The sequence below is a fragment of the Acomys russatus genome, chromosome 13, assembly GCF_903995435.1.
Source record: "Acomys russatus chromosome 13, mAcoRus1.1, whole genome shotgun sequence".
NCBI classification, from domain to species: Eukaryota; Metazoa; Chordata; class Mammalia; order Rodentia; family Muridae; genus Acomys; species Acomys russatus.
Genome location: NC_067149.1, coordinates 43,080,668 through 43,105,029, shown reverse-complemented (window position 1 = coordinate 43,105,029; position 24,362 = coordinate 43,080,668). Strand labels below are relative to the sequence as shown.

At 42.3% G+C, this 24,362-nt stretch overlaps 1 protein-coding gene across 6 annotated transcripts in view; it reads left to right on the top strand.

Annotated features, from left to right (window-relative positions):
* The window catches only part of Raf1 (Raf-1 proto-oncogene, serine/threonine kinase), a 55,023-nt gene that overhangs the window by 25,786 nt on the left and 4,875 nt on the right, over positions 1–24,362 (top strand). For 2 of the 6 annotated variants that reach the window (XM_051155127.1, XM_051155125.1), the window contains exons 2-11: positions 6,807–7,039; positions 13,885–13,997; positions 15,183–15,285; positions 15,591–15,748; positions 17,395–17,493; positions 19,320–19,473; positions 19,972–20,031; positions 23,506–23,533; positions 23,634–23,764; positions 24,075–24,192. In XM_051155127.1, the coding sequence (XP_051011084.1) occupies positions 6,833–7,039; positions 13,885–13,997; positions 15,183–15,285; positions 15,591–15,748; positions 17,395–17,493; positions 19,320–19,473; positions 19,972–20,031; positions 23,506–23,533; positions 23,634–23,764; positions 24,075–24,192 (1,171 nt within the window). In that variant the 5' untranslated portion in view covers positions 6,807–6,832. Of the gene's footprint in view, positions 1–2,997; positions 3,224–6,806; positions 7,040–13,884; positions 13,998–15,182; positions 15,286–15,590; positions 15,749–17,394; positions 17,494–19,319; positions 19,474–19,971; positions 20,032–23,505; positions 23,534–23,633; positions 23,765–24,074; positions 24,193–24,362 lie in introns of those variants that run through there. The other 4 variants (XM_051155128.1, XM_051155126.1, XM_051155129.1 and 1 more) reach the window with 4 other exon arrangements.

The window sequence follows — 24,362 nt, the reverse complement described above, 5'->3', positions numbered from 1 at the left end:
CCATTTCTGCTAGCATAGTGTTTCATTAACTTCAGCCTGTACCTTCCTCACCTAACAGAGCAGACAGCTGCTACACTAAAAGTATACAGCACTGCACCCATCAACAGCTTTTACATTTTAATTGTTATTTTTCTTTCTTTTATTCCTTCACTTTGTGCGAGTGTATTTGTGCCATGGAGACATATGAGGAGATCAGAGGACAACCTGGTTTTGGTTTTTATCTTCCACCATGTGAGTCCGGATGATCAAACTCAGGATAGGTCGGTGGCACGTGCCTTTACCCACTGAGCTATCTCACTGGCCCTCACTATCTTTTCAATCCTATTTATTTATGATTATTGTGTGTTTATGATGTGTAAGTGCATACATGTTTGCTGTGACTCTAATGTGGAGGGAGTGTGCATATATGTTTTGCTATGGCTTAAATGTGGAGGGCAGAGACAACTTAAAAGTCACTTGTCATCTTCCTCTCTGAGTTCTGTATCTCATGCTTGAATGACAAGTGATTTTTATCCACTGAGCCACTTCATTGGCCCTGGTTCACTATTTATATTTATTTATTTTATATAAAATCAGGGAATAACAGTGCTGTAAGCACTTATAAGAATGTGGAAGTTGAACTGCTCTGAGAGTTGCATATAATACTAGACTGTGTTAACTTTAGTTAGCTGTCTGGACTCTCCATGGCTTTGAGCTGGAAAGAACTAGGAAGTATTAAAGAAATGCAAACAAAGATCTTCCAGCACCAGTTGAGACTTTCTCCTCTTGAAATTCCTGTTGGTGTGTAGTCAGTGCCATGTCCAATGTCCCATGTTCCCTACAGTCATCCAGAAGTGAGTTGTGTCCTGTGTTTTGTGAAATGCTGCCCTGTTGGATTATGTCACTTATATTCAGCCACCAGGAAGCTCTCAGAACCTACCACAGGCCTTACTGCTCTCTCCATGGGGAAGATAGTAAGCTTAAGGGGCTGTACACCGAAGTTCCCAGAAAACAAAAGCAAAACAAAACACATATCTGTGTGGAAGACTCTAGAAGGCTGAATTAGAACTTCTTTAATTGTGGATAGTTAGAATGTGGCAGATCTTGAGCAAATTATCTTGGGCTACTTTTAGTCTTCTTAATAGCCATTCATGGCCCAAGCATATCTTTGGCCAATAGTTTTGGTATCAGGCAAAATCTCTGAACTGTCCTCTGAACAGACCATGAGGCTTCACCTGTGCCAGAACTAAATGTGGCTTGGGAGGCATCTGGAGCCTGTAGCAGAGCTCCCTGCTCCCTTGCGTCACTGTCCCTGCCAGTGTACTGGTTAAGTGCTTTGACACATGACTTCTTAACCCTGCAGCCATGTCCATGGTGAGGCATGTCATTTGAGGCAACATAAGCCCCTGTTCCTGGACTGCAGCCCCCTTTTTTTTCCTCAGAATAAATTCTTTCTTATCCCTTTTGAGGAGAGCTCTCTTTACATCAGCAGGGCCATAGGAAACTTAAAAGGTGGGTTATCTACTGCTTTTTCTTTTTCCTTAGAAGAAAAGAAAAAAAAAAAAATCAAACTCTTGCATGACAGTGGTAGTTTGATGGTTCTAGACTTAGGTTGTTAGGGGTTCCTATGTCTGCTACTTGTGCGTCATTCAGGAATTCCCCTCTCCTGGCCTGCTGGGGATTTCCTTTGCTTCTTTCCTATATTCTATGTCCTGTTGTTTCCTGTGTCTCAAGTTATTTTCTCTGTTGAATAATGAGGCCCTTTAGAAAGGGACCGTGGACAGTAAAACTTATGTAACCATGAATGTTAGAAAAAGCTCTCTTTTACCCTTCTTTATAGTTTTCTTTCATAATATATCTGATATTCCTTTCAATGTTGAAAGATTTGAAGTCATTCTGATTCCCGATCCTTTGGCTAAAACTTCTGGAGTTTGTTTTCTTGTTATCATTATTAATGTAAGGCAACCGATAGATTCTTAATCTGATATATTGCAGGTGTTCCATCCATGGTCTCTATCCTCCACATTGACAGCTCTCTGGCATTCTGTTTAGTTAACAGGACAAGATTAAGAATGACTGTGGTTGCGAGCTTTCCTGAGCTTTGTGTGCATGGGGAAGCTCAGCATGTTCTTCCAAGCCTGGTTACTGAGCTGGGGAGGAGGCTGCCAATTCTTGCAGTCAGGCATTGGATTAGAGTGTAGGTCCAAGTATTGGGCCTGTTGAAATAGGGTCTGGTCTGTCTTTGTAGTCCATGCTGGCCTATAATCAGGGCTCTGTGTGCCGCCGCCGCCTCCTCCTCCTCCTCCTCCTCCTCCTCCTCCTCCTCCTCCTATGGCCTGGATCTTTAGTTTTGAGACAGGGTCTTGCTACATAGACCAGGCTGCTCTTGAGCTTTCCATCTTCCTGCTTTGTCTCTGGAGTGCTGGGCATATACAGGTTTGCATACCACCTTGCCTGGTGTGGTTGGTCTGTCTGTCTGTCGCTCTTCTCTCTGAGCTATCTCTCCAGTTCTGTTTTTCAAAGGCATATATTAGCATAAAATAATCTAAAAAATTTTCATTTGATACTAGAAAGTGGACCTAATAATGGGATTCTTTGGCAGATTACAGGGCTGGGATGCTGCTTGGTGGTAGAGTGTGCTGGGAAAGTTATACCTGCTAGTGTTGGTTAGCTTTATCAGTCTATACCTGTCTTTATCCTTTATAAACCTGAGAAGCGGTTGTTACTTCTGAGAGAGATGAAGCATCAGCACAACCCTTGCTTTCTGTCTTTACTCCACTCCTTACTCAGGAGGGGTAACAAAAGAGATGCCTAGTGACTAATCAGTTAAATAATCTGAAAGCTTTTCTTAACATAAAAATCATCCAAAGTGCAATTTTAACACCCCCCCCCCCCAAAAAAAAGAGACAGTAGTTATAACTTTTCATTTACTCAGTCTTTAGTGAGAATTGTCTGTGAGATTACTAGGTTCCTACATCTCATCTCTCTGTTCCTTATATTTGTGCGTTTCCTTTCCAGGCTTTGTCTTTCTGTTCCAGGCTTCCCCCACCCCAGCCATTGTTCAGCTTTAGCCTGTGATAACCACTTTGCTATGATAGCCGTGTGGCAGTTGTGCCATTAGCTTCCCACTGCACCTGTACAGAGTAGAAGGCTTTTTTTTTTTTCAACTGTAAGCCTGACCTACTTGGCCATCTGCTGACTTCTCTAGTGCCCTTGTATAGCCTGAATGTCATCATTTTTTAGGGTTCTATTTCTCCTCTTTGTAAAAAGGAAAAGACATGGGCTGGAGAGATGGCTTAGAGGTTAAGAACAGTGATTGCTCTTCCAGAGGTCCTGAGTTCAATTCCCAGCAACCACATGGTGGCTCACAACCATCTATAATGTGATCTGATGCCCTCTTCTGGCCTGCGGCAGGTGTACATGGCAGGCACAGCACTATACAAAATAAGTGAATAAATGGAAAAAACATAATGTTCTTTGGAGTGTGAGAAGGTGCAGTCAAAAGCCTTCTGTGGTTCTTGCTTTGGTCAGAAGTCACAAAAGAATTAAACTCCAGCAATGGCTGAAAAAGGGAAAAGATGTATATAATTTTATTGACCTAGTAACCTATGCCTCAGATGTCAGTAGACTACTCAAGTACTTCATGGCAGGAGAATTGATCTGGGCTCCTCCGTAAGAGCAAGACTTGCTGTTAACCTCTGAGCCATCTCTTCCACTCAGTATTTATTGTTGTTGGGGTTTTTTTTTGTTTGTTTGTCTTTTTTTAGTGGAACCTGCTTGTGATTATAATTTTATGTTGTATCTTACAGCTGTTTTTAAAATAATTTTTAATGTTTAATATATTATAGACTTAGAACCACTGCTGTTTAATCCGTCCTTCCTTCCTTCCTCCCTCCCTCCCTCCCTCCCTCCCTTCCTTCCTTCCTTCCTCTGGTTTTTTTGGGACAGGATCTCTCTTATAGAACCCTGGCTGTCTTTACTCCTACATAGATCAGGCTGGCCTACTTATAGCCTCACGGTGCTGGGATTAAAGGTGACCGTTAGCATGCTCAGCCTTGATTAGTTCCTCAGTTGCACTTGACAGCTTACTTTGGTTGATTCAAAATGATCATAGGAATTGTAGTTGTTATGATTGAGTGGATTCCTTCCACTTTAAAACTCAGGTCATTATGATAAATAAGGTCATATTACAAGTTACTATGAAAAGAATGAATATTTAGTACAACACAGCAATGAAAAACCTGAAAAGTCAAGAATTATGCTTTGTGTTGCAGGTACTGCTCCAAGTACTAAGAATATGCCAGTGAGCTCTGCTCAGAGCAGACATTTATAGACAGTCTCTGTAATAATAAGCATCCCACTGAGAATTGGTCGGCTTTGTTTGCTGGGGGAAGGGGAGTAGACTATTTAAAGAGCCAGGTAAAGACTCTTTAAAAGGCTGTCTTGGTGGAGACAGTGAAAGGGCCATCTTGACTGTTTCTGGGGGAAGGGAATAAGAAATTCTGAGGTATGAATACTGGAATGATCTGGTGTTTGCTTATTTATTTATTTATTTATTTATTTATTTATTTATTTATTGTTTTTGTCTTTAAGACAAGGTTTCACTGTGTAGCTCTGGATGTCTAGAAAGTGAGTATGGAGACCAGGTTAGCCGCACACAGAGATCAACTGGTCTCTGCTTTCCAAGTGCTGGGATTGAAAGTGTGCACTAGTGTGCCAGTATGACTGGCATGTTCTGAAAGCAGTCTTAGACATCTGATTAAGGAGTTTAGATTTTATTCTGAGTTTTCAACAAGGGAGTGACATGATGAGCTGCTGTTTGGAAATTGTTTTTGGTGATAAAAAATCAGCCCCTAAGAAGTCAGAACTTGGGCTGGAGAGATGGCTCAGCGGTTAAGAGCACTGTCTGCTCTTCCAGAGGTCCTGAGTTCAATTCCCAGCAACCACATGGTGGCTCACAACCATCTATACTGTGATCTGGTGTCTTCTTCTGGCCTGCAGATGTACATACAGGCAGGCAGAGCACTGTATACATAATAATGAATAAATAAATCCTAAAAAAAAAAAAAAAAAAAAAAGAAGTCAGAACTTTAGTAGACATGACATTTTCTTCCAGAAAGGTTGTGCCGAGAATCTTGGTAATACCACATAGTGATCTTGAAGAAATCTCCGAACCTACTCTGCTTTCCTGAACTTTGAATCAAGGTTGCAGATGTTCTACTGTGTTTGCTGGGCTTTGATCCTGCACTCCTGCACCCCTGTACTCCTGTACCACAGTCCACATTTGCTCAGGTCCCTCATGTAGAAGACATAGAATTTGCGTAGGCCCTGCATACATCTCTGCTGTAAGTCCTCTCCACCCAGAGAACTCAGGATTGCTAACCCAATGTAAATGTTATGCAGACAGCCACACAGTGACAAAAAAGAAGTCTGCATATGACAGTGCGAGCACATATATTCTCCCTCCCTCTCTCTCTCTCTCTCTCTCTCTCTCTCTCTCTCTCTCTCTCTCTCTCTCTCTCAGTATTTTTGACTTATGATTAGTGGAGTCTATGGCTGTGGACCCACAGATGTGGTACAGGAGTCTGGTTGGAGTTAATCTCTTTTCCCAGGCCGAGAGTTTAGCACATAATGGGTAGTCAAGTAGAAAATTCTGGTTGAAAACAAGTTTAAGTTATCTTTTCTTTAATTCTAGGCCATTTCATCTCTGACTAAATGATTTTGTATATCAGGATGGGATATCATTTCTCTTTAGCGTCTAACTGTAAGGATTAAGATGGATAGATGCATGCATGTGTGCATTCTCTTTATGCCTCCTCATGATGGAGGCTGCTGGTGAGCTCTAGTTGTTGCTAGACAAACAAGTTTCTGACAAAAGGTTTGAAGGGGATTCTCTGAACCTCATAGAGGAGGAGAACCATTTACTTTGCCTGCTTGTTGGCGTGTAAGTGTCTGGGCATTCTTAGTCCTTATGCCTGAGGTACCTAGTTACAACATCCGATGATGTGGGGTTAAATGACTGGTTTTCAGCTTTGGTTCTGCACCCAAACTGAACCCTGAATGTTATAGTGGAAAATTGATGGACTTTGTAAATAGATATAGAATCTGGGAGTTTGGGGCCTGCTAGGATGATTTCTCTGGTGTGAAGAGAGAGAGAGAGTTGAAAGAAGAGTTAAAAGCTAAAATTCTTTCAAATTAAATGTGAGTTTATACATAAAAATAAATATATATGGTATCTAAGTGCCTCCTGGGAATTAAGTTTTCTGCTCTTCTTTTGGAGACAGGATCCCCACCTCCCAGTGTGTAGTTCTCATAGCGTAAAATAAATTGCTCATAGGCAGAGGTGATGTTTCCGCTTATTCATACACTGTAATCAAAGGAGAGAAATACAGATGAAAAATAGGGACCATTGCTGGGTGTGATGGCGTACATCTTTAATCCCAGCACTTGGTAGGCACAGGCAGGTGGATCTCTGTGAGTTCAAGGCCTGCCTGGTCTACAAAGCGCATCCAGGACAGCCAGGGCTGTTACACAGAGAAATCCTGTCTTGAAAAACAAAAAAGAAAAAAAAAAAAAGGTAAAAAGAAAAATAAGGACTACAAAGCAGGACATCCTGGCTTATGTTCTAGGTTGGCTTTGGGTTTTCATCCCCTTTCTCTCATTTTATGGAACTATACTGCTGTATACACTTTCCTCTTTCCTGATTAACTTGCTCACAGACTATGAAAAGCCATACACCACTGTTTTTACAACTTTTTACTTACATTGTGTTCCTGGGTTAAGTACTTTTCTTCTAGAATTATAATTGTCTTTCATTTGTCTTTCAGGTTTAAATATTGTTTCAACTGCATCAATGGAGCACATACAGGGAGCTTGGAAGACGATCAGCAATGGTTTTGGACTCAAAGACGCGGTGTTTGATGGCTCTAGCTGCATCTCCCCTACAATTGTTCAGCAGTTTGGCTATCAGCGCCGGGCCTCAGATGATGGCAAACTCACGGATTCTTCTAAGACAAGCAATACTATCCGAGTTTTCTTGCCGAATAAGCAGAGGACGGTGGTATGTGACTCTAGAAAATGTAGCTCTCTTGCCTTTGGACAATGGGCTGTGCCCAGTTTATAGATGGGAGAGTCTCTTTGTCACTTGGGATCATTGTTTTTGTTTTCTTTTTTCTTTCTTTTTGTTTTTGCCCTATGGGAAGATTTATTTATTTATTTTTAATTAAATTTATTTATTTATTTATTTTGGTTTTTCAAGACAGGGTTTCTCTGTATAGTCTTGGCTGTCCTGGACTCACTTTGTAGACCAGGCTGGCCTCGAACTCATAGCAATCCACCTGCCTCCGCCTCCGGAGTGCTGAAAGTCAAGGCATGTGCCACCACTGCCTGGCTGATTTATTTTATTCAATCACTGTTCTGCTTACACTCCCTGCTTTGTCCTAACACTGCTCACAAAAGCTTTTTTTTCCTCCTCCCTGCATCCTTATTTTTGGGGAAGGAGGGGCTATTTCTGATACTTTCTTTTTCTTTTGTATTACTAATTTTATGTGTGTGTGGCACTTGCATGCCCATGCTACAATGTGACATAGAGGTCAGAGAACAACTTGCATGGGTTAATTCTCTTCTTCCACTACATAGGTCCAGGCTTGGTGGCAGTTGTCTGGACCCAGAGTTACCTTGCCAGTTCTTAGCCTTTTCTTTGGGACTTTTTTTCTTGTTACCGAGCTAATTAAAGCTAATTAAAGAAGGGGGAAAAGGACATCTATTCTTCTCTGACTGCAAAATATTCACTTAGTTTTTGAGATTGTATTTAAATATGAGGAAAATAAAATTTTCTGGGTTATTTTACTTTAGGAAAAAAGTGTAGATTTTTTTGTTTTTGTTTTTCGAGACAGGGTTTCTCTGTGTGGCCTTGGCTGTCCTGGACTCACTTTGTAGACCAGGCTGGCTTCAAACCCACAGTGATCCATCCATCTGCCTCTGCTTCCCGAGTGCTGGGATTAAAGGTGTGCGCCACCACACCTGGCTAAAAAGTGTAGATTTTTAATCTTGAAAAAAATTTATGTTGTTGTTTTATGTGAATGGGTGTTTGCTGCCATGTATGTCTGTATCCCAGTGTAGCTGGTGCCCAGAGGCCAGAAGAGGACATTGGATTCCCTGGGCCTGGAGTTAAGTCAGTTATGGGTTGCCGTGTGGTGCCTCCTTTGGGAGAAAAGCCAGTGCTTCTAATGTTGGATCATCTCTCCATCTTCTCAGGGCACAAAGTATTTCTGCATTTTCTCCCTGGAACCAGTGACAGGTTCATGTTGACGTGGGGGTTATCATTATCAATAGGACTTTCTGACACAAAACCCCATTGTTTTCTGAGGACTCAACCTCAAAAACTTCTACTATTCTGAATTTGAAAAGCAAAACAAAAACAAAAAACCAAAACCAAAAACAAAACAGTTTGGCTGAAACAGAAAAGTGAAATTTTTATTGGTGTTTGTTTGGTAGGACATTTGCTACAGCCTGTCTTCCACTCCGTTATCTGTGGAGCTCAGTTTGTCCTTTAAGGTGCTAAAGTTGGGAGGACAGCCAGAGCTTTCTTGGATTTCTTATAACAGTCCCCTCTGGTTTTGTTAGTAAATTCCTTCATCCTTATTTATTTTGTGTGTTTCTGTTTACCTGAGTGTATGTCAGTGTACTGTGTATATGCAGTGCTGGTAGATGCCAGGGAAGGTGTTGGGTTCTTTAGATGTGGAGTTATACAGAGGGCTGTGCTGTTGCTGGGAGCCTCGCCTGGGTCTTCTGTAGGGCAAGTGCTCTTGACCCTGCATCACTCTCCAGCCCTCTCATATTTCTTTTATGAATTTAAGGAGCCTTCCATTTGTGATGTTGGATCTTAAGTGTATGTGTGTGTGTGTGTGTTTTCCGTTTTCAAACTGACACTAAAACTCAACAACTGAAGTATTAATACATTTATTTTTGTTTCCTCCCCTTAAAAGAAAAGAAAACAAAACAAAACAAAAAAACAATGTGGCTGTCAAAATAAAGCCGAGTCCGGCAGTTCAGGTCTTTTACTTCAGTACTTGGGAGGCTGAAGTAGGATGATTTTAAGTTTGAGGCACATCTGGGCTACTGAGTATTTTCAGGCATAGTCACTGTAATGAGATGCAAAATGAAAAGTTAGAAAAAAAAAAAAGAGGAGGTTTCTGAGCAGCTACCTACCCTAAGACTATGGATGCAGTGTTTGTGCCTGTTGTCAGTGCTGGCTGGTGCTTCTCCTTTTGGACTGGTTCTTGAACCCAACACTCTTTCTCCACTATTTTTCCACTCTGGACTCCAGATTCACAGGTCAGATATTTCAGAAACAAGTCTGTAGTGCCAATATTACATCACAGACCTAGCTTGTGCCCCCTTCCCTGGACCCAGAACTCTGAATTGTAAGTTTACTTTCTTGCCCAGGGCTATTTCAAGATGAGAATGGATTCTGTTCAAAGGTGCATCACATGACAAAATAATTCAGCATGTCATAAATAATGGAGTTGTTCTTCATGTTGCTCAACACTTCAATTCAGAGCCATGGATGTAATACTTGTTTTCGGTCCATTTGTAGCTGATAAGAACTAATGGCCACTGAGGCAAGAGCGATGGCTCAGTAGTTAAAAGGGCCTTGGAATTCAGTTAGCAGCACCTCAGTCAAGCAGCCCACAACCTCCTGCTCCAGAGGATATGACATCTTTACCCTCCGCTACAGTGTGCCTGTATTTATATGCATATGCCCACGCACATACACGTAGTTAGAAATAATAGCAGTTTCCTGGTCACATAGATCACTTTAAATTGCTTTTTTAAAGTGACTGTTCTTATTTTATTATTTACCTGCTTAAAGCTGGTTAGGAGTTGGGGGAAAAAGACATTATACACTCCTTTATTCGAGTAAAAATGAAGTAAAACATTGTGACATCAAAGGCTGTGCTGTCTATGCTTATACACAGCACACTATAAATGCTGCCTTAAGTAAGAAATAGCTCATTTTCCAGTTTGCTTTAATACTCTCCCTGCCAACCATACCACCAATAGATAACTGATGCATAATCTTGACTTGTCACCATATCTAGGAGGTAGATGGCTTTTGGGCAACATTTCCCTAAAAATCAAGAACTTGAGGCTAGTGAGATATTTCAGTCTGAAAACGCATTGTTGCCAAGGCTGATATCCTGAATTAAATTCCCAGAACTCATATGGTGATACCTCTACATGTAAGCTGTGGCATTCATGCATCCCTTGCTCAGGGTTGAGCTGTTCTGTAACAAACATGAAGCTCTCGGCTTAATTCCCAGTACCACCAACTATCAAACCAAACCAAGTAATAACAGTTTTATGTGTCTACTTGAAACAATGTTGTGTGTTTATGTTAGATGATTTATTTATTATTTGTTAAATCTACTGTTTCTCATTACCCTCTAACCTTAAAGTAAGAGGTCAAATAGGACCTGTGGATACCATGGGAGTCTGAAGCCTATCTGGCATTTCTGGGAGATATTCAGACTGTCCCCTCCTTTGCTGTCTACTACAAGTTTGGCTAGAAGGCTAGAACACTTAGATGGCACATTGGTTGTTTCCAACAGTCGCGTACAAACATAAACTCCTTGTTAGCTGCATCATCTAGACAAGTTGTTGTAGTGTTTGAGAGCTTTGACTTTCCTGGCCTGAAGAGCATGCTTATTAGAGCAGCTGATTATTTTTATATATTGCAGTGGCAGAGTGGCAGCTAAAAGTATTTTTGAGTCTTTTATTCATTTGCATAGTCCTAGCCAGCCTTTGTTGGAGCATAGCAGGTGGTTGGGAGGTTGACATCTCCTGAAGCATATGAGATACCAGATGTTACTTTCTTCTAGTTCTTTGGCAAAAAATGGACCACCTTCCTCTGGGAAAAACCAGTGGTGGAATGTGTCTTTTGGCAGTCAGTGCCCTCAGGCAGCCAGCACTCTGCCCATCCTAGGGAAAGTGAAGCCACTGTGAAGCCAGGATTTCTCTTCTTACAGCTCAGTGAGACACCACTGAACTAATTATAGTGTATATCCAGGGTAGCAGAAACAGGGTGAGGGTGTGTCTGACTGAAATTGTCTTTAGAAGAATAATAGTCTTGCTGGGCGTGGTGGTACATGCCTATAATCCCAGCACTTGGGGAGGCAGAGGTGGGCAGAGAGCTGTGAGGTCGAGGCCAGCTTAGTCTACAATGGGAATCCAGGACAGCTAAGGCTACACAGAGAAACCCTGTCTTTAAACAAACAAACAAACAAACAAACAAACATACAAACAAACCCAACAACACAAAACTCAGTCTTTTCATGTTTCTTGTAATTTTGTTTTCTAAACGTCTCTCTGGGTGCTGTTTCATTGAAACTGGATGAGAGAGTGACCAGAGCTGAGAACTGTTGTCCCTAAAACTGCCTGGCAGGCAGGCATAGACACAGGTTCCTGGGCTGTGTTCCAGAGTTATGGAAGCAGACTCCTTGGATGTGTTCGTACAGGAGACTAGGGAGTCTCTATTTCACAAGCGCCTTGGCTGCTTCCCCTGCTGTCTACATCTGAGAACGTCAGTGGAGTAGGGGATAAAGAGCTGTCTAGCTCTCAGAACCGTGACTTCTAATGGAAATAATAAGACAACAACCTATTACTTTACTATTTTGAGAGCTCTGCTCTGCAGCAGAGATGGCGGTGTGTGAGTCTGCCAGTGTGTGATTTAGTACTTTTTGCTGTTTTCTCTTCTCATGTTTTTATAGCTCAGATCTCTAGTTCAGGCATGTCTGCTTTGTTTTGCTGGACATTAGTAAGATGTTATAAGGGCAAATATCTGTAAAAGTAGACAGATTACAATAACAGTTCTGCTGTGTTCATCACCTGGCTTACCCTTGGCTGATCATAGCAGTTCTGTTTGTTTCCACCTACACCTTTTCATTTATTTTGATACAAATGCCAGATTAACATTTGTCTGAACTAGTTTGGTATGTATAAGAAACTTTTCTTTAGACAGGGTCTAACTTTGTAGTCCATGATGGACTTAAACTCAAAGCAGCCATCTTTTTCAGTCTCTTGAATGTTGGGAATAGATTCAAGCCACCATACCAGCTATAAGAAACTTAAAAGTGTGTGTGTGTGTGTGTGTGTGTGTGTGTAAAATAGGCTACGTGATTCACAATATTGGGTAACCTCTACCCCTGTCTAATTCCCGAGTTCTTCCCTTAGTATTTCTGTGATAAAAGTTTATTAACTCGAAGAATCAGCTGGACTCATCCACATTGAAGAAGGAGCTTTTATAGCTTAGAAAACCCCTTTTCTTTCCGCTGACATAACCAGTCATTTAGGAGAATTTTCTTCCTGACTTGTGTCACCCCTACATTGTGTGTCCAACACCCCCAGGTTTTGTTCCCTTACTAACTTATCTATTCTTCAAAGATTGATGATAACTGGCCAGCCAAGTCCCTGTTAGTGGCCATGTAAAATACACACGAGCTATCATTCCTTAGGTTCCGTCTTGCGCCTTCCTCCTAGCTTTGTTTCCACTTTGTATCTAGATGGTATGGTCTATAGTCTAATTGGAGGTTAGACATCTCTGTCTTGCTTAAGACTCATCTATCTCAAACCAGCTAGAAAAGGACTGGCTGTGAAGGGCAGAGACTGCTTCCGTCAGCCAGAGTACGGGCGCAGGCAGGCAGGCAGGCAGGCAGGCAGCAGGCAGGCAGCAGGCAGGCAGGCAGGCAGGCAGCAGGCAGGCAGGCAGGCAGGCAGGCAGGCAGATCGAAGCTCTCCTTGTTCACACTACTGACTCTTCCCACCTTGTTTTTTATTATTCTCCTAGGATTTGAACCCAAAATATCTAAACTCTTTTTTTTATTCAATATTTCAATGCTGTGGGTACAGATACTTTTTGAATTATGCCCCCAAGTAGTAACCTAGCTTTTGAAGTGTGGATTAGGGTGTTGTGTGGGCTACATATTGCCCAGGCCTTCTGGTACACATTTGTGTCTGTCACTGAGTCAAGCAGGAGCCATGACTCTCCACTTCCTACTTGCCCTTACTATTTTGAAATTTGTTAGGAAGATCTGGTCTCCATTTTGTTGAAAGTAGGCAAGACTTTTTTTTTTTTTTTTTTTTTTTTAAATAAAGGTTGAGCTCACCCTTGTTTTCCCTTCTGACATGCTTATGTATACACTGAAGGTCCATATAACCAGAGATGTGCTAAAAGTGAGAGAGAGAGAGAGAGAGAGAGAGAGAGAGAGAGAGAGAGAGAGACAGAGAGAGAGAGAGAGTGTGTGTGTGTGTGTGTGTGTGTGTGTGTGTGTGTGTGTGTCTATGCATGTGCAGGCAGTGTGCTCCATGGTACATTTATGGATATCAGAGAATGGGTAACTTCTAGGAGTTAGTATCTGCTTCCACCATTATTGGTCCCAGGAATTGAATTTAGCTTGTCAAGCTTGTCGACAAATGCCTTTCCCTGCTGAGTCATCTTATGGGCCCCCAAATAGTGCCTCTGTTGTTAATAGCAAGTCATACATCTTTCCAACCCATACAACATACATAAACATGTATTGTTTTCCCCACTTTTAAAATAGTCTTACTCTTTGTATTCTAATAAAAGTGTTTCCTTTAGTTAACATGCCATAGACTACTGTCCCCGCTGGTAACTAATAAAGGGTAGCACAGGAAATGCATAATGTGCCCAATGCTAATTCAGGTCTGTGTGCATTTGCTTGCACTTAATGTTGGATATTGAGGCACTTTTCTCTGTGTGTTCACTATTGCCAACAGTATTCATAAGTCTATATATTTTGCAGGTGGGTGTGTTTACTTGAGCGTTCATCTTTGCAAGAGGCACTGTAGTCCTCATTGGTGCTAAAGGTGATCTTTTGTTTGCAGGTCAATGTGCGTAATGGAATGAGCTTGCATGACTGCCTTATGAAAGCTCTCAAGGTGAGAGGCCTGCAGCCGGAGTGCTGTGCAGTGTTCAGGCTTCTCCAGGAACACAAAGGGTAAGAGCGCAAGTCAGTCAGCACCTTTCAGAACACTAAAGATTTTCTAGTCTCAAATAACGTACAAATGCTATTACAAATGCTTTGTATTAGATTCCTAGCGATTAGTTTATGTGTGTATGCCTTTGTTTCTATTTTTTTGTTTTTTCAAGACAGGGTTTCTCTGTGTGGTCCTGGCTGTCCTAGAACTCATTCTTTAGACCAGGCTAGCCTTGAACTCAGAGATCCACATGCCTCTGCCTGGGTGGTGTGTGCCACTACCTCCTAGCTTATACTTTTGTTTTTAAAGTATCAGTTCAGAACACTTTGCCACTGAGAACTTGAAGTTATTGCCTGGACATTGTCTTGAAAACTACAATGCACAGGAGATGCTAATAGCATGCCCAGGGATGGAGGTCGCATTGTTAAAAGGCATGTTTTTGAGTGCAAAGAATTTTCCTGGTGTTTGCTATATAGAGTGGCTACTCTGAAAATGTTTGCATTGATTTTTATAGTTAAGAATGGTCGGGGCTGACAGTGATTTTCAGGATAGCCTAAGACAACACACAGAAACCTTGTCTTGAAAAACCAGTTTAAAAAAGTTTTTTTCTTCTTAATTGGAAATGTTTATTCTCAGCAAATGGGACAGACTAACTGAATACAACTGCTTTTTATTTAAATTGCTAGGATTTCCTGTCTTGCTTGTTCTGGGCACAGAAACAGCAGTGTCAATTAGTAAGACTGTTTATTTTTATGACCTCTGTAAACAATTTTGAGTCTGTAGCCAATGTGAAGAGCATTTGTGTTTACATTATGTTTATGGACATTTAGATTGAAGTTGCTGTTGACCACTAAACTCGAGCACTGTAGTGGCTGCACCTTACTTTATGGGATCCTGGGGGTTTGGGTAGGATTTTAATATTACACAGTCCCCTTAAAGACAGAGTTATTCATGTCATGAGACTGTTTAAAGGAAAACTTTGTTCTAGGAGCATACATTTTGGAGTCCAACAGACTTGGATTACAAGAGGCCCTGTCAGTCACTCTGTGAACAGTGTCTCAACAGGGCCCCACTTAGCTTATTTTTAGGGTGGGCCCAGAGCACCTGTGAGGTGTGCTTAGACAGCATGTGGTAGACAGTAGAATTGCTCTATGTCTTCAGCCTTGTCCAATGTTCCCTCATTTTATGCTTTGGGTAATTTTTAGTAAGAAAGCACGCTTAGATTGGAACACCGATGCTGCCTCTCTGATTGGAGAAGAACTGCAGGTGGATTTCTTGGATCATGTTCCACTCACAACTCACAACTTTGTAAGTTTCAGCTCTCCTCTTTCTCTGCCATTTTGGGCTCTTTGCCGTGGCTGGTTGACCTCTGAGAGTGAGAAGCACTAGGCATGCACACTGTTAGTTGCTCTCAGTTAGCTCTCCCTATGTTGTCGTGTACAGGGCCAGTTTAGAGTCCATTAACAGTCTTTCTCTGCCTTCTGTTGCTGAATTTGACACCGTTAGAAGTATGATTCTTTACTGTGGGAAACTCCTGTGAGGCCAGTGAAAAAAGCATCTTGTTTGTTTCTTACTTGAGGTGTCATAATTCTATACCTGCTTTCTTGTCACAGGCTCGGAAAACGTTCCTGAAGCTTGCATTCTGTGACATCTGTCAGAAGTTCCTGCTAAATGGATTTCGATGTCAGACTTGTGGCTACAAGTTTCACGAGCACTGTAGCACCAAAGTACCTACTATGTGTGTGGACTGGAGTAATATCAGACAGCTCTTGTAAGCATCGTGGTTTCTTCTTTGTGAAAATGTCAGGGTCAGATCAGAAGCTCATTATACATTTTTATTGTTAAGTCTAAGTTTTAGATTTGTTACATGATTGCTGTGAGTCAGAAACTGTCTATTGTAGAAACACAATAGTTCTGGAATTAGTGAGAGAGTGGTGGTCGTCTAGCTTTGAAGTAAACAGGTAGGAAGCTGGGGGATTATGACTCAGTTGGTAAAGTACTTGCTGTAAAGCCTGAAGGCTGAGTTGATCACAAGCCCTGACATAAAAGCTGGGCCCACACTGTAGTCTCAGGGTTGGGGAGATAGAGATAGGGCTGTCCTTGGAATAGCTGAGCCATTAAGCTCTAGTCACAGAGAGAGACCTTGTCTTAAAAATCAGGTGGACAGTGACTGAGGAAGGCTCCAGTGCTGACCTTGGCATTCATGCCACTCACAGGAGCTTGGACACACATGCACAGCTAAACACCACAAGCAAGTAGGACCCATTGTCTTGTCAACTTGTTACTGACACTGATTTGTCAAGGAAAAGAACCAGGGACATGGAAATCGAAGAGTCTGAGTTTTCTCTCTCCAATTGGGCTGTGATTGGCCAGTCCTGCATGTTGTCCCGAGAAAGCAGAAAGTGGAACTCTTGCTGTTTCCTTCCCCTTGCACTGGGGAGCAGTGTGTTTGGGCCTCAGATAGTTTTGATATAAAAAAAATTGAGACCCTTTCTGTTAGGGGATAAACCAGATACTAAAATATATTTCACAGAGAGAAAATAGTTTAAATAATTGCAAATTTGCTGGGTGGTGGCCGTACATGCCTTTAATCCCACCTCTGGGAAGCAGAGGTGGGCAGATCTCTGAGTTTGATGACAGCCTGGTCTACAAAGACTTCCAGGACAGCCAAGGCCACACAGAGAAACCTTGTCTCGAAAAACCAAATAAGTAAAATAAAATTTTTTAAATTGCAAATTTAAATTTAAATTACACTTTAAAAGGCTCTCAGAAGAGGTTATGAAGTCAGTCTTATCCTTATTGGAGGAGTCAGGAAAATGAGAACACTGTCTTCACCCACAACGGGAAAGAACCTTTCCGCTCCCACAGAAGTTACCTGTTGGGTCTCAGAGAACCCGAGTAGCAGAAAGGCAGGTGCTTGTGGCCAGCAGACACCTTACAACCTCAGGGCTGTCCAAGTCTCAGCTCCCTCATCTGAAAAGGGTTGGCTGGGAAAACATGAGATTGCTTACACAAGAACTCAGTGTGTGGAGTGCAAATGCCTAGTTTATAGTGATCCCACCTTCCCTTCCTTTTTACTGTTGGTGCTAAATATAATTTATTCCTTATATAGTATTCTTCTCATTGTTGTTTCTAAGACATCAACTCCAGAAAAGCTGTATGTGATATAGGTTGTGAAGTGTTGACCTATCACTTAAGAAAACATTACTTTAGCATAGCTGGACAGGACCACCTGGCAAGATGTGCATTCATTGGCAGGTTGCTGTCACTCAGTCTGTAATCCTTTGGGTGTCTAAAGCACTTGAGGAAAATGAATCAGGGGAAGTTGGGTTGTAGCAGTGGGTTTGCAGGCAAGGCGGGCTGGCTTCTCTGAAAGAGGGCTGAATCCAAACACCAGTCTTTCCATGTTCTATTTAGGCTGTTCCCAAATTCCAATGTTGGTGATAGTGGAGTCCCAGCACTACCTCCCTTGACAGTGCGTCGGATGCGAGAGTCTGTGTCCCGAATGCCTGCTAGGTAATGTTGTTTTTGGAGCTCTCTTGGAAGGCTACATTGGGCTGGGTGGGTTGGGAGCATGGATAGAGAGGAGTCCCTCTTCATGTCCTGCTGTCTGCAGACTTCGCTGCTTCTGGGGAACACCATGGAGGCCTTTCTCTCCATGCAAAGTGATCTTGGCTGCAGGTCCTTCTGTTACAGTACAGCCCTCAGTCTCACATGTATACAAAGCTTGAGGGTCTGCCGTCCTCCAGGTGTGGTGAAGTAAGCCTCTGTGGAAAGGGTCCCCAACGTGAGCATAGCAGCCAAGAAGAAAGTCAGGACCTTCACTTGTAAAATGTTTATCATTTTAAAATCCAAGTAGATGAAAACACTTCCTTACTGTTATGCTTTGAGTTTGCATTTAATTTGTCATTGCTGTTTTCTGGCTTTAAAACTCAAAGTTCAGTGGAGCACACTTCTTGCTCAGTAACACACAAGAATTTAGAACCTAAAAATAAAATTTATAAGCCCAGCCCTTCCGAGGCAGAGGCAGGCATATCTCTGTGAGTTTGAGGCCAGTATAATTTACAAAAAGAGTTCCAGGACAGCCAAGGTTACACAGAGAAACCCTGTCTCGAAAAACCAAAAATAAAATAAAATAAAATTTACATTTTTGTCTAAAATGTCTGATATGTAATCAGCTAGCATTTAATGACCTATGTAAAACTACTGTGGAACTAGTTGCAGGAAGCATTTTAGAACAAGGAATTTGTACATAAATAAGGTGTTTGTCTGACTTGAATGAATCCTTTTTGGTAATTTGAAACCACATTCGAGCAAACAAAACAAAACAAAAAACCCACCTTGCCTTGAGGATAAGAGGAAATGAGACTCTGAAAGCAAACCTGAAGAATTCTTAGTGCAAGTGGCATTTCAGTGAGGGAACAGCCTTCCTTAACAAGGCCAGGCACATTCAGGATGGTATGGCCATAGACAGAACAGTGTCCCTTAGATAAGCCGGTCTTTATCCCTCAAATTCATATGAGCATGACCTAAACAAACCTCACATCTATAGAACAAATATGTTTTTGTTTTTTTGGAGTTGGGGTGGAATTCAGAACCTCACTAAGACACAGCTATTGCCATGCTATGGAGAAGTTATTTGTTTTAAGATATGGGGGCTCAGGGCCTTACACAGGCTAGGTAAACCTTCTACCACTGAGACGCATGCCATTCCTATCCTGTACATGTTAATGTATGTTCCTAGGCTGAAATACTCACCTCACAGGTGTTGCATATCTAAAGATGAAACACACAATTGCTGAGTGCTGGCTATAGGGAGAGATTCTCAGTCTTTAATTCAATTAGCTTTAGGTGGTAGTTGTAGCAAATACTGGTCTGTTCTTTGAGATGCTGTAAAACTTTGAAGCATGCCTTGAAGCATGCCGGAAGAGTGATTCATTACCAAGGAGAATCTGTTTGATGGATTCTCCTTTGCATGGGGATGACAAGCACATTTAATTTTTATTTTCAGAATTTTGCATGCAAAAGAACTCAGAGTTCTTAAGTAGTGCATATTGACAGAATGAAACATTGTATCAAGAGTTGTATGGGGTCGGCCTTTCATCCCAGCACTCTGGAGGCAGAGGCAGGCGGATGGCTGCAAGGTCAGCCTGGTCTGCAAAGGAGTCCAGGATAGCCAGGGCTACACAGAGAAACTGTCTCAAAAAAGGAAGAAGGAAAAAAAAAAGTTGTATGGGTCAGGTTTGCCCTTAGTGTCTTAATGAGGTAGGCAGTTGAAACGATTTTGCCATTGTGGAGGCCTGAGTGCCAATCACGGGACTTTCTTTTTCCTCTGTGCCTAGTTCCCAGCACAGATACTCCACACCCCATGCCTTCACTTTCAACACCTCCAGCCCTTCCTCTGAAGGTTCCCTGTCCCAGAGGCAGAGGTCAACGTCCACTCCCAATGTCCATATGGTCAGCACCACCCTGCCTGTGGACAGCAGGATGATTGAGGTAACAGGGCCCCTTGGGGGTGGTGATGAGCAGCAGTAGTTAGCATTGGGAAGTACAGAGAATATGGATTTCAAAGCTGCTCAGGAATGTTGCAGTTCTTTCTCAGGCCCTTGGATTTTGAAATGTTCTTTTAAAATCTGTTATGTCTATAGACTAGCCTAATAACTAGGCCACTTCTCGATAACCACTGTGCTCTGTATCCCAGCTTTGAATGTGATTTCTTTGGCCTGATACAGATGTGTACAGAGCAGCGTCATGTGGTGAGGGGGTGTTGTGTGTAGGCTGCAGATGCTCTAGAGGACTCTGAAGTAGGAGCTCTAGGATTTAATATGCATTAAGGCAAATGTGACAGTGCCAGTCAGTTTTTGCAAACTGCTTTTTCTTTTCTTGTATGTTCTGTTTGGTTTGCTTTCTAGCTCATCTTTAAAATCGACTGAATACACTTCAAATGCTTCCTTTGTTCTTTATTCTTCTTTATTTCTCATTGCTTTGGACTAGAATAACAGCCTGAATGCTTCTCCCAGGGCGTGCTCCAGACGATTTTGTCTGAGGGGAAGAGTAGGTATTTTCTTCATGCCTTTGCTTTCTTGGGCTTAACAGGATAGACTGTCAGATGGTAGACTATCAAGTGCGACAAGTTCATTTATACTTCTAGCAGACTTGTTGTCATGTGGCTTTCTTTTCTCCTTTTCTATTAAAATATTTATGAGTAAAACAAATACTCTATGAGATACCACTGCTAGGTGAATTTCTCAAGGCAGATCTTGAAGACAAGGGCATTGAAATAGTTTTTTAAAACTCTGTTTTCTCAAAAGATGGACTGATACAATAACAGCATTTTGTACTGAGTACAGACATTAGAAACCAAAGCATTTCATCTATCAGTTGATATGACTGAGAAGCTTATCAGAAAGTCTGGCATACTAGCACATGCCTAGAATCCCAGCCCTTTAGAGGGCCTTATTCAAGACCAGCCTGGGCTACATGGTGACATCCTATTTCAAAATCAAATAAAAAAGACTCTGCAGACATGACACATTACTATGCTTTCTCTCCACTATGCAGTGACCTTTGTCAAAACTTGTTTGTTGACACCTGACATCTCAGGTGCAGTGTCTCTCTAGCAACAAATCGCTTTTAACCACTTGTCCTGCCCTGTGTAAGCCATGGGCTTTATCATTATGATTAGTCCTAATAATACAATAATCATAAAGTAGCCATTTTCTTTCCATGCCAACTTGTTCCTGTTTACCCTGGGTATTCCCAGGGAATTCCCAAAGGGAAAATTCTTCCATTTCTAACATAATAGCACAAGTATTGTGTTTAGTCCTGTTGTGCCTAATTAGGAAATTTTGCATGTGGCTTTTTTGTTTTGTTTTGTTTGTTAACACCTGCTCCTTTTGGGGGGTGGTGGTGTTTTTTGAGACTGGGTCTCTCTCAATAGTCCTGGCTATGCAGACCAGGGTGGTCTCTAACTCAGAGATCTGACTGTCTCTGCCTCTCAAGTGCTGGGATTAAAGGTGTGTGCCACCTTTTTTTCTGGCTTTTTTTCCTTTTTAATAACACATGACTCATTCAGCATTTTGGACTGTATGTTGTTGTTTGGCTTATACCCGTTATTAGTCTTTTAAACTAATACTCAAATTTAGGAGCACATAAAATTTTATCCTGGCATTATGCAATCTAATAGAGTAATTACTACCAATTAAAATACTAGGCAGAGGGAGGAAAAAGTAAGACATTAAGAAAAATACCCTGTTATGCTCTGGAATATAATTCTAATCAATAAAAATAACAGAAGGGATTGGTTGAATGGCCAGTGTTTCTCCCACTTGGCTGCCATCATGTTGTACTTATAAATATACAGACACCCAGGCTTTTCCACCTTTCCCACACAGACACATTTATACCTAGTTTGAGTTGTAGAGTGAGCATCTCTATTTTGTGTGCATGCAGGTGTGTGGAGGCCAGAAGGTTGGTGTCACGTGTCTTCCCTAATTGCCCTTCCATCTGTGTTCTAAAATAAGGCTTCACTGAACCTGGAACTTGCTGGCTAGGCTAGGTTATAGGCTAGGCTGGCCGGCCAGTGAGCCTCCAGGATCCTCCTGTCCCCAGCTCTCCAGTGTGGCCATCATGTTCAGATTAAACTCTGGGCTTTGTGTTTATATGGCAAGCCCTTCAGCAACCATATCCTCTCCTCCAAGATTCTTAAGAATCTCAGGGGATGTTTTATAGACAGGCCAGGCTCAGGACTCAGAGTTAGCTTTACTCTATGCTTTTAAGATACTTGGGCAGCAGCTGGGCGTGGTGGCACACTCCTTTAATCCCAGCACTCAGGAAGCAGAGGCAGGTGATCTCTGTGAGTTCAAGGCCAGCCTGGTCTACAAAGTGAGTCCAAGACAACCAGGGCTCTGTCACACTTGGTCAGGGTGGCTGAAATGGTGTGTGTGCGCGGGAGAGACAGACAGACAGACAGACAGACAGACAGACAGACGGGAAGAGGAGGAGAGGAGAAGAGAGAGCAGTAGCTCGGTTTGTGGTTCTCTTATTCTTGTAAAGGTATCTTTGAAAGCTAGGCATGGTGGCATACATATGCCTATAGTCATAGCACTAATGAGACTGAGGCAGGAGAATGGCAAGTCAAGGGCCAGCCTGGGCTACATAGTGATACCCTGAATTTAAAACAAACACACTACAACCAAAACCAACCAACCAAACAAAAAACCATGGCTGGAGTGATGGCCCAGCAGTTAAAGAACACTTTTTACCCCCAGAGGACCTGGTTCACGTCCTAGCACCCACAGTATAGGCTCAATGCTGTCCCTAACTTTAGTTTCAGAGGATTTAACATCCTTTCTGGCCTTCAAGGGCACTGCACAAATGTGGCACACACACATATATGCAGGCAAACCATTCATTACATATAAAATGATAAACAAACCATAGAATATTGAGTGGGAATATTCCAGTAATAGCTTTGTGGGAACAAATATCTGGTCTGCTGTGGTTATACAAAGAAACATAACAGATAGCTTTCTAAAAAGACATTTTCTGAAGTGATGAGGATCAAATGGTTTTATATTATTGCCTATAAATCCACCCTTAAGGAAGAATTTTAAAATTAGGATTTAGAACTGTCTCGTGGAGGCCTGCATAGATGGTTGGGCAGTTAGCGTGCTTGCTGCTCTTTTAAGGCCTGAGTTCAGGCCCAAGCACCCATGTCGGGAGGCGCACACTGTCACCCCAGCTTCATGGGGCCCCACACTGTCTTTTGGCCTCTGTGGCACCTGCATTCTCATGTGGGTGTGGTGCACACAAATAAAAATAAAGTCTTTAAAAAAATGTCCTACGTCTAGTAGGTTTGGCTTGTCATATAAGAGGATGGCTGTAGCCAGCTGGAGAACATCACTAAAGTTTGCAGTAATAGCTCGTGCTAGTGGAGCTGCAGCTGAGATCCATACACGACAGTCCAGTCTCTCTGCCCGCTGCTCTGTGGTCCTGGCTGAGTCTCCCCTCCTGTCTATGTGGGTTTTAAAATGTAAACACAGGATTCAGGCTCTGAGGCTCATGGTTTTTCCACTTCCCTGTGAATTAGGCCTCAAGTAGTGCTTACCTGTGTCAGACCCACCTTCTTGTCTGCATTTGTCCTTGCTCCTAGTAAAGTAAAAATGAGCCTGTCATTGGATCTGTCTCCCTGTCTCTTGTCTCTGAGTAAGCCTCAGTAGAGCAGGATCCTGAGTCGTTGGAGATCACAATTGACAGTAACTTTGCTAGCCTTTGCTTGAGGGTTTGTTTCTCTTGTTTTTTCTGAGAAATGATGTGGTTTCCATGAAAAGTTACACTCATTTCATGTAATATTTAATAGAATAAATCTTGGAAAATTTTGCTTGGGACATTGTAAACCAGGAAATTAGAGTATGGAAATATACTTTATATTTTAGAGAGTTAATAATGGCATTGTTCCTACAATCCCTCCCCTGCAAGAGAAAACCTTTTCTAGTGTGTGTAATCAGCTTTTGTTTTCTGTTTCAGGATGCCATTCGGAGTCACAGTGAATCAGGTACTTTACCCCAGTCATTTGGTGGTCAGTAATGAGCTTTCTCCTCTGTGCTGTGACCGTCTGTTGGCTTATCCTGGTTCTGTCTGTCTTGTCTATTAAGCCTCACCATCAGCCCTGTCTAGCAGCCCCAACAACCTGAGCCCGACAGGCTGGTCACAGCCCAAAACCCCTGTGCCAGCACAAAGAGAGCGGGCACCAGGAGGATCTGGGACCCAGGAAAAAAACAAAATTGTGAGTATGGCCAGTAACACCTCCTTCTACCCAGGACTCAGCTAAGAGAAACTCTTGGAAATTAGAATGCACTTAACATATTTGTGGGCGGGAACCTAACCAAATCATTAAAGGAAAATGAATGCCAATGCTCCTGGCACTTTTACATCCTATAAGTTGCCATTCGGCTACAACTCTAAATTGGCATCTCCTCAAAGACAGAAACTGAAGCTGCAGTGCAGGGATGGTGGCCATCTCTAGGAAGTAGGAACAGATGGGTTGGGATGATCCTTTGATAGTGTGAGTTATGAATGATCTCCATTTGTTTCAGAGGCCTCGTGGACAGAGAGATTCAAGCTATTATTGGGAAATAGAAGCCAGTGAGGTGATGCTGTCCACTCGGATTGGGTCGGGCTCCTTTGGCACTGTGTACAAGGGCAAGTGGCACGGTGAGCTTGGGGCCTGCAGGCTCTGGTGGTCGGCTTTCAGCAGAGAGGGCTGGAGGGCTTCTTGGTTCAGAGAGGCCTTCTCTCTGGGTGCTTGATCGTACCTGGCAATCAAATCAGCTTTGAATTTCACAGCATTGTCACCTGACATTACTTTAATGGTACAAAGTTCT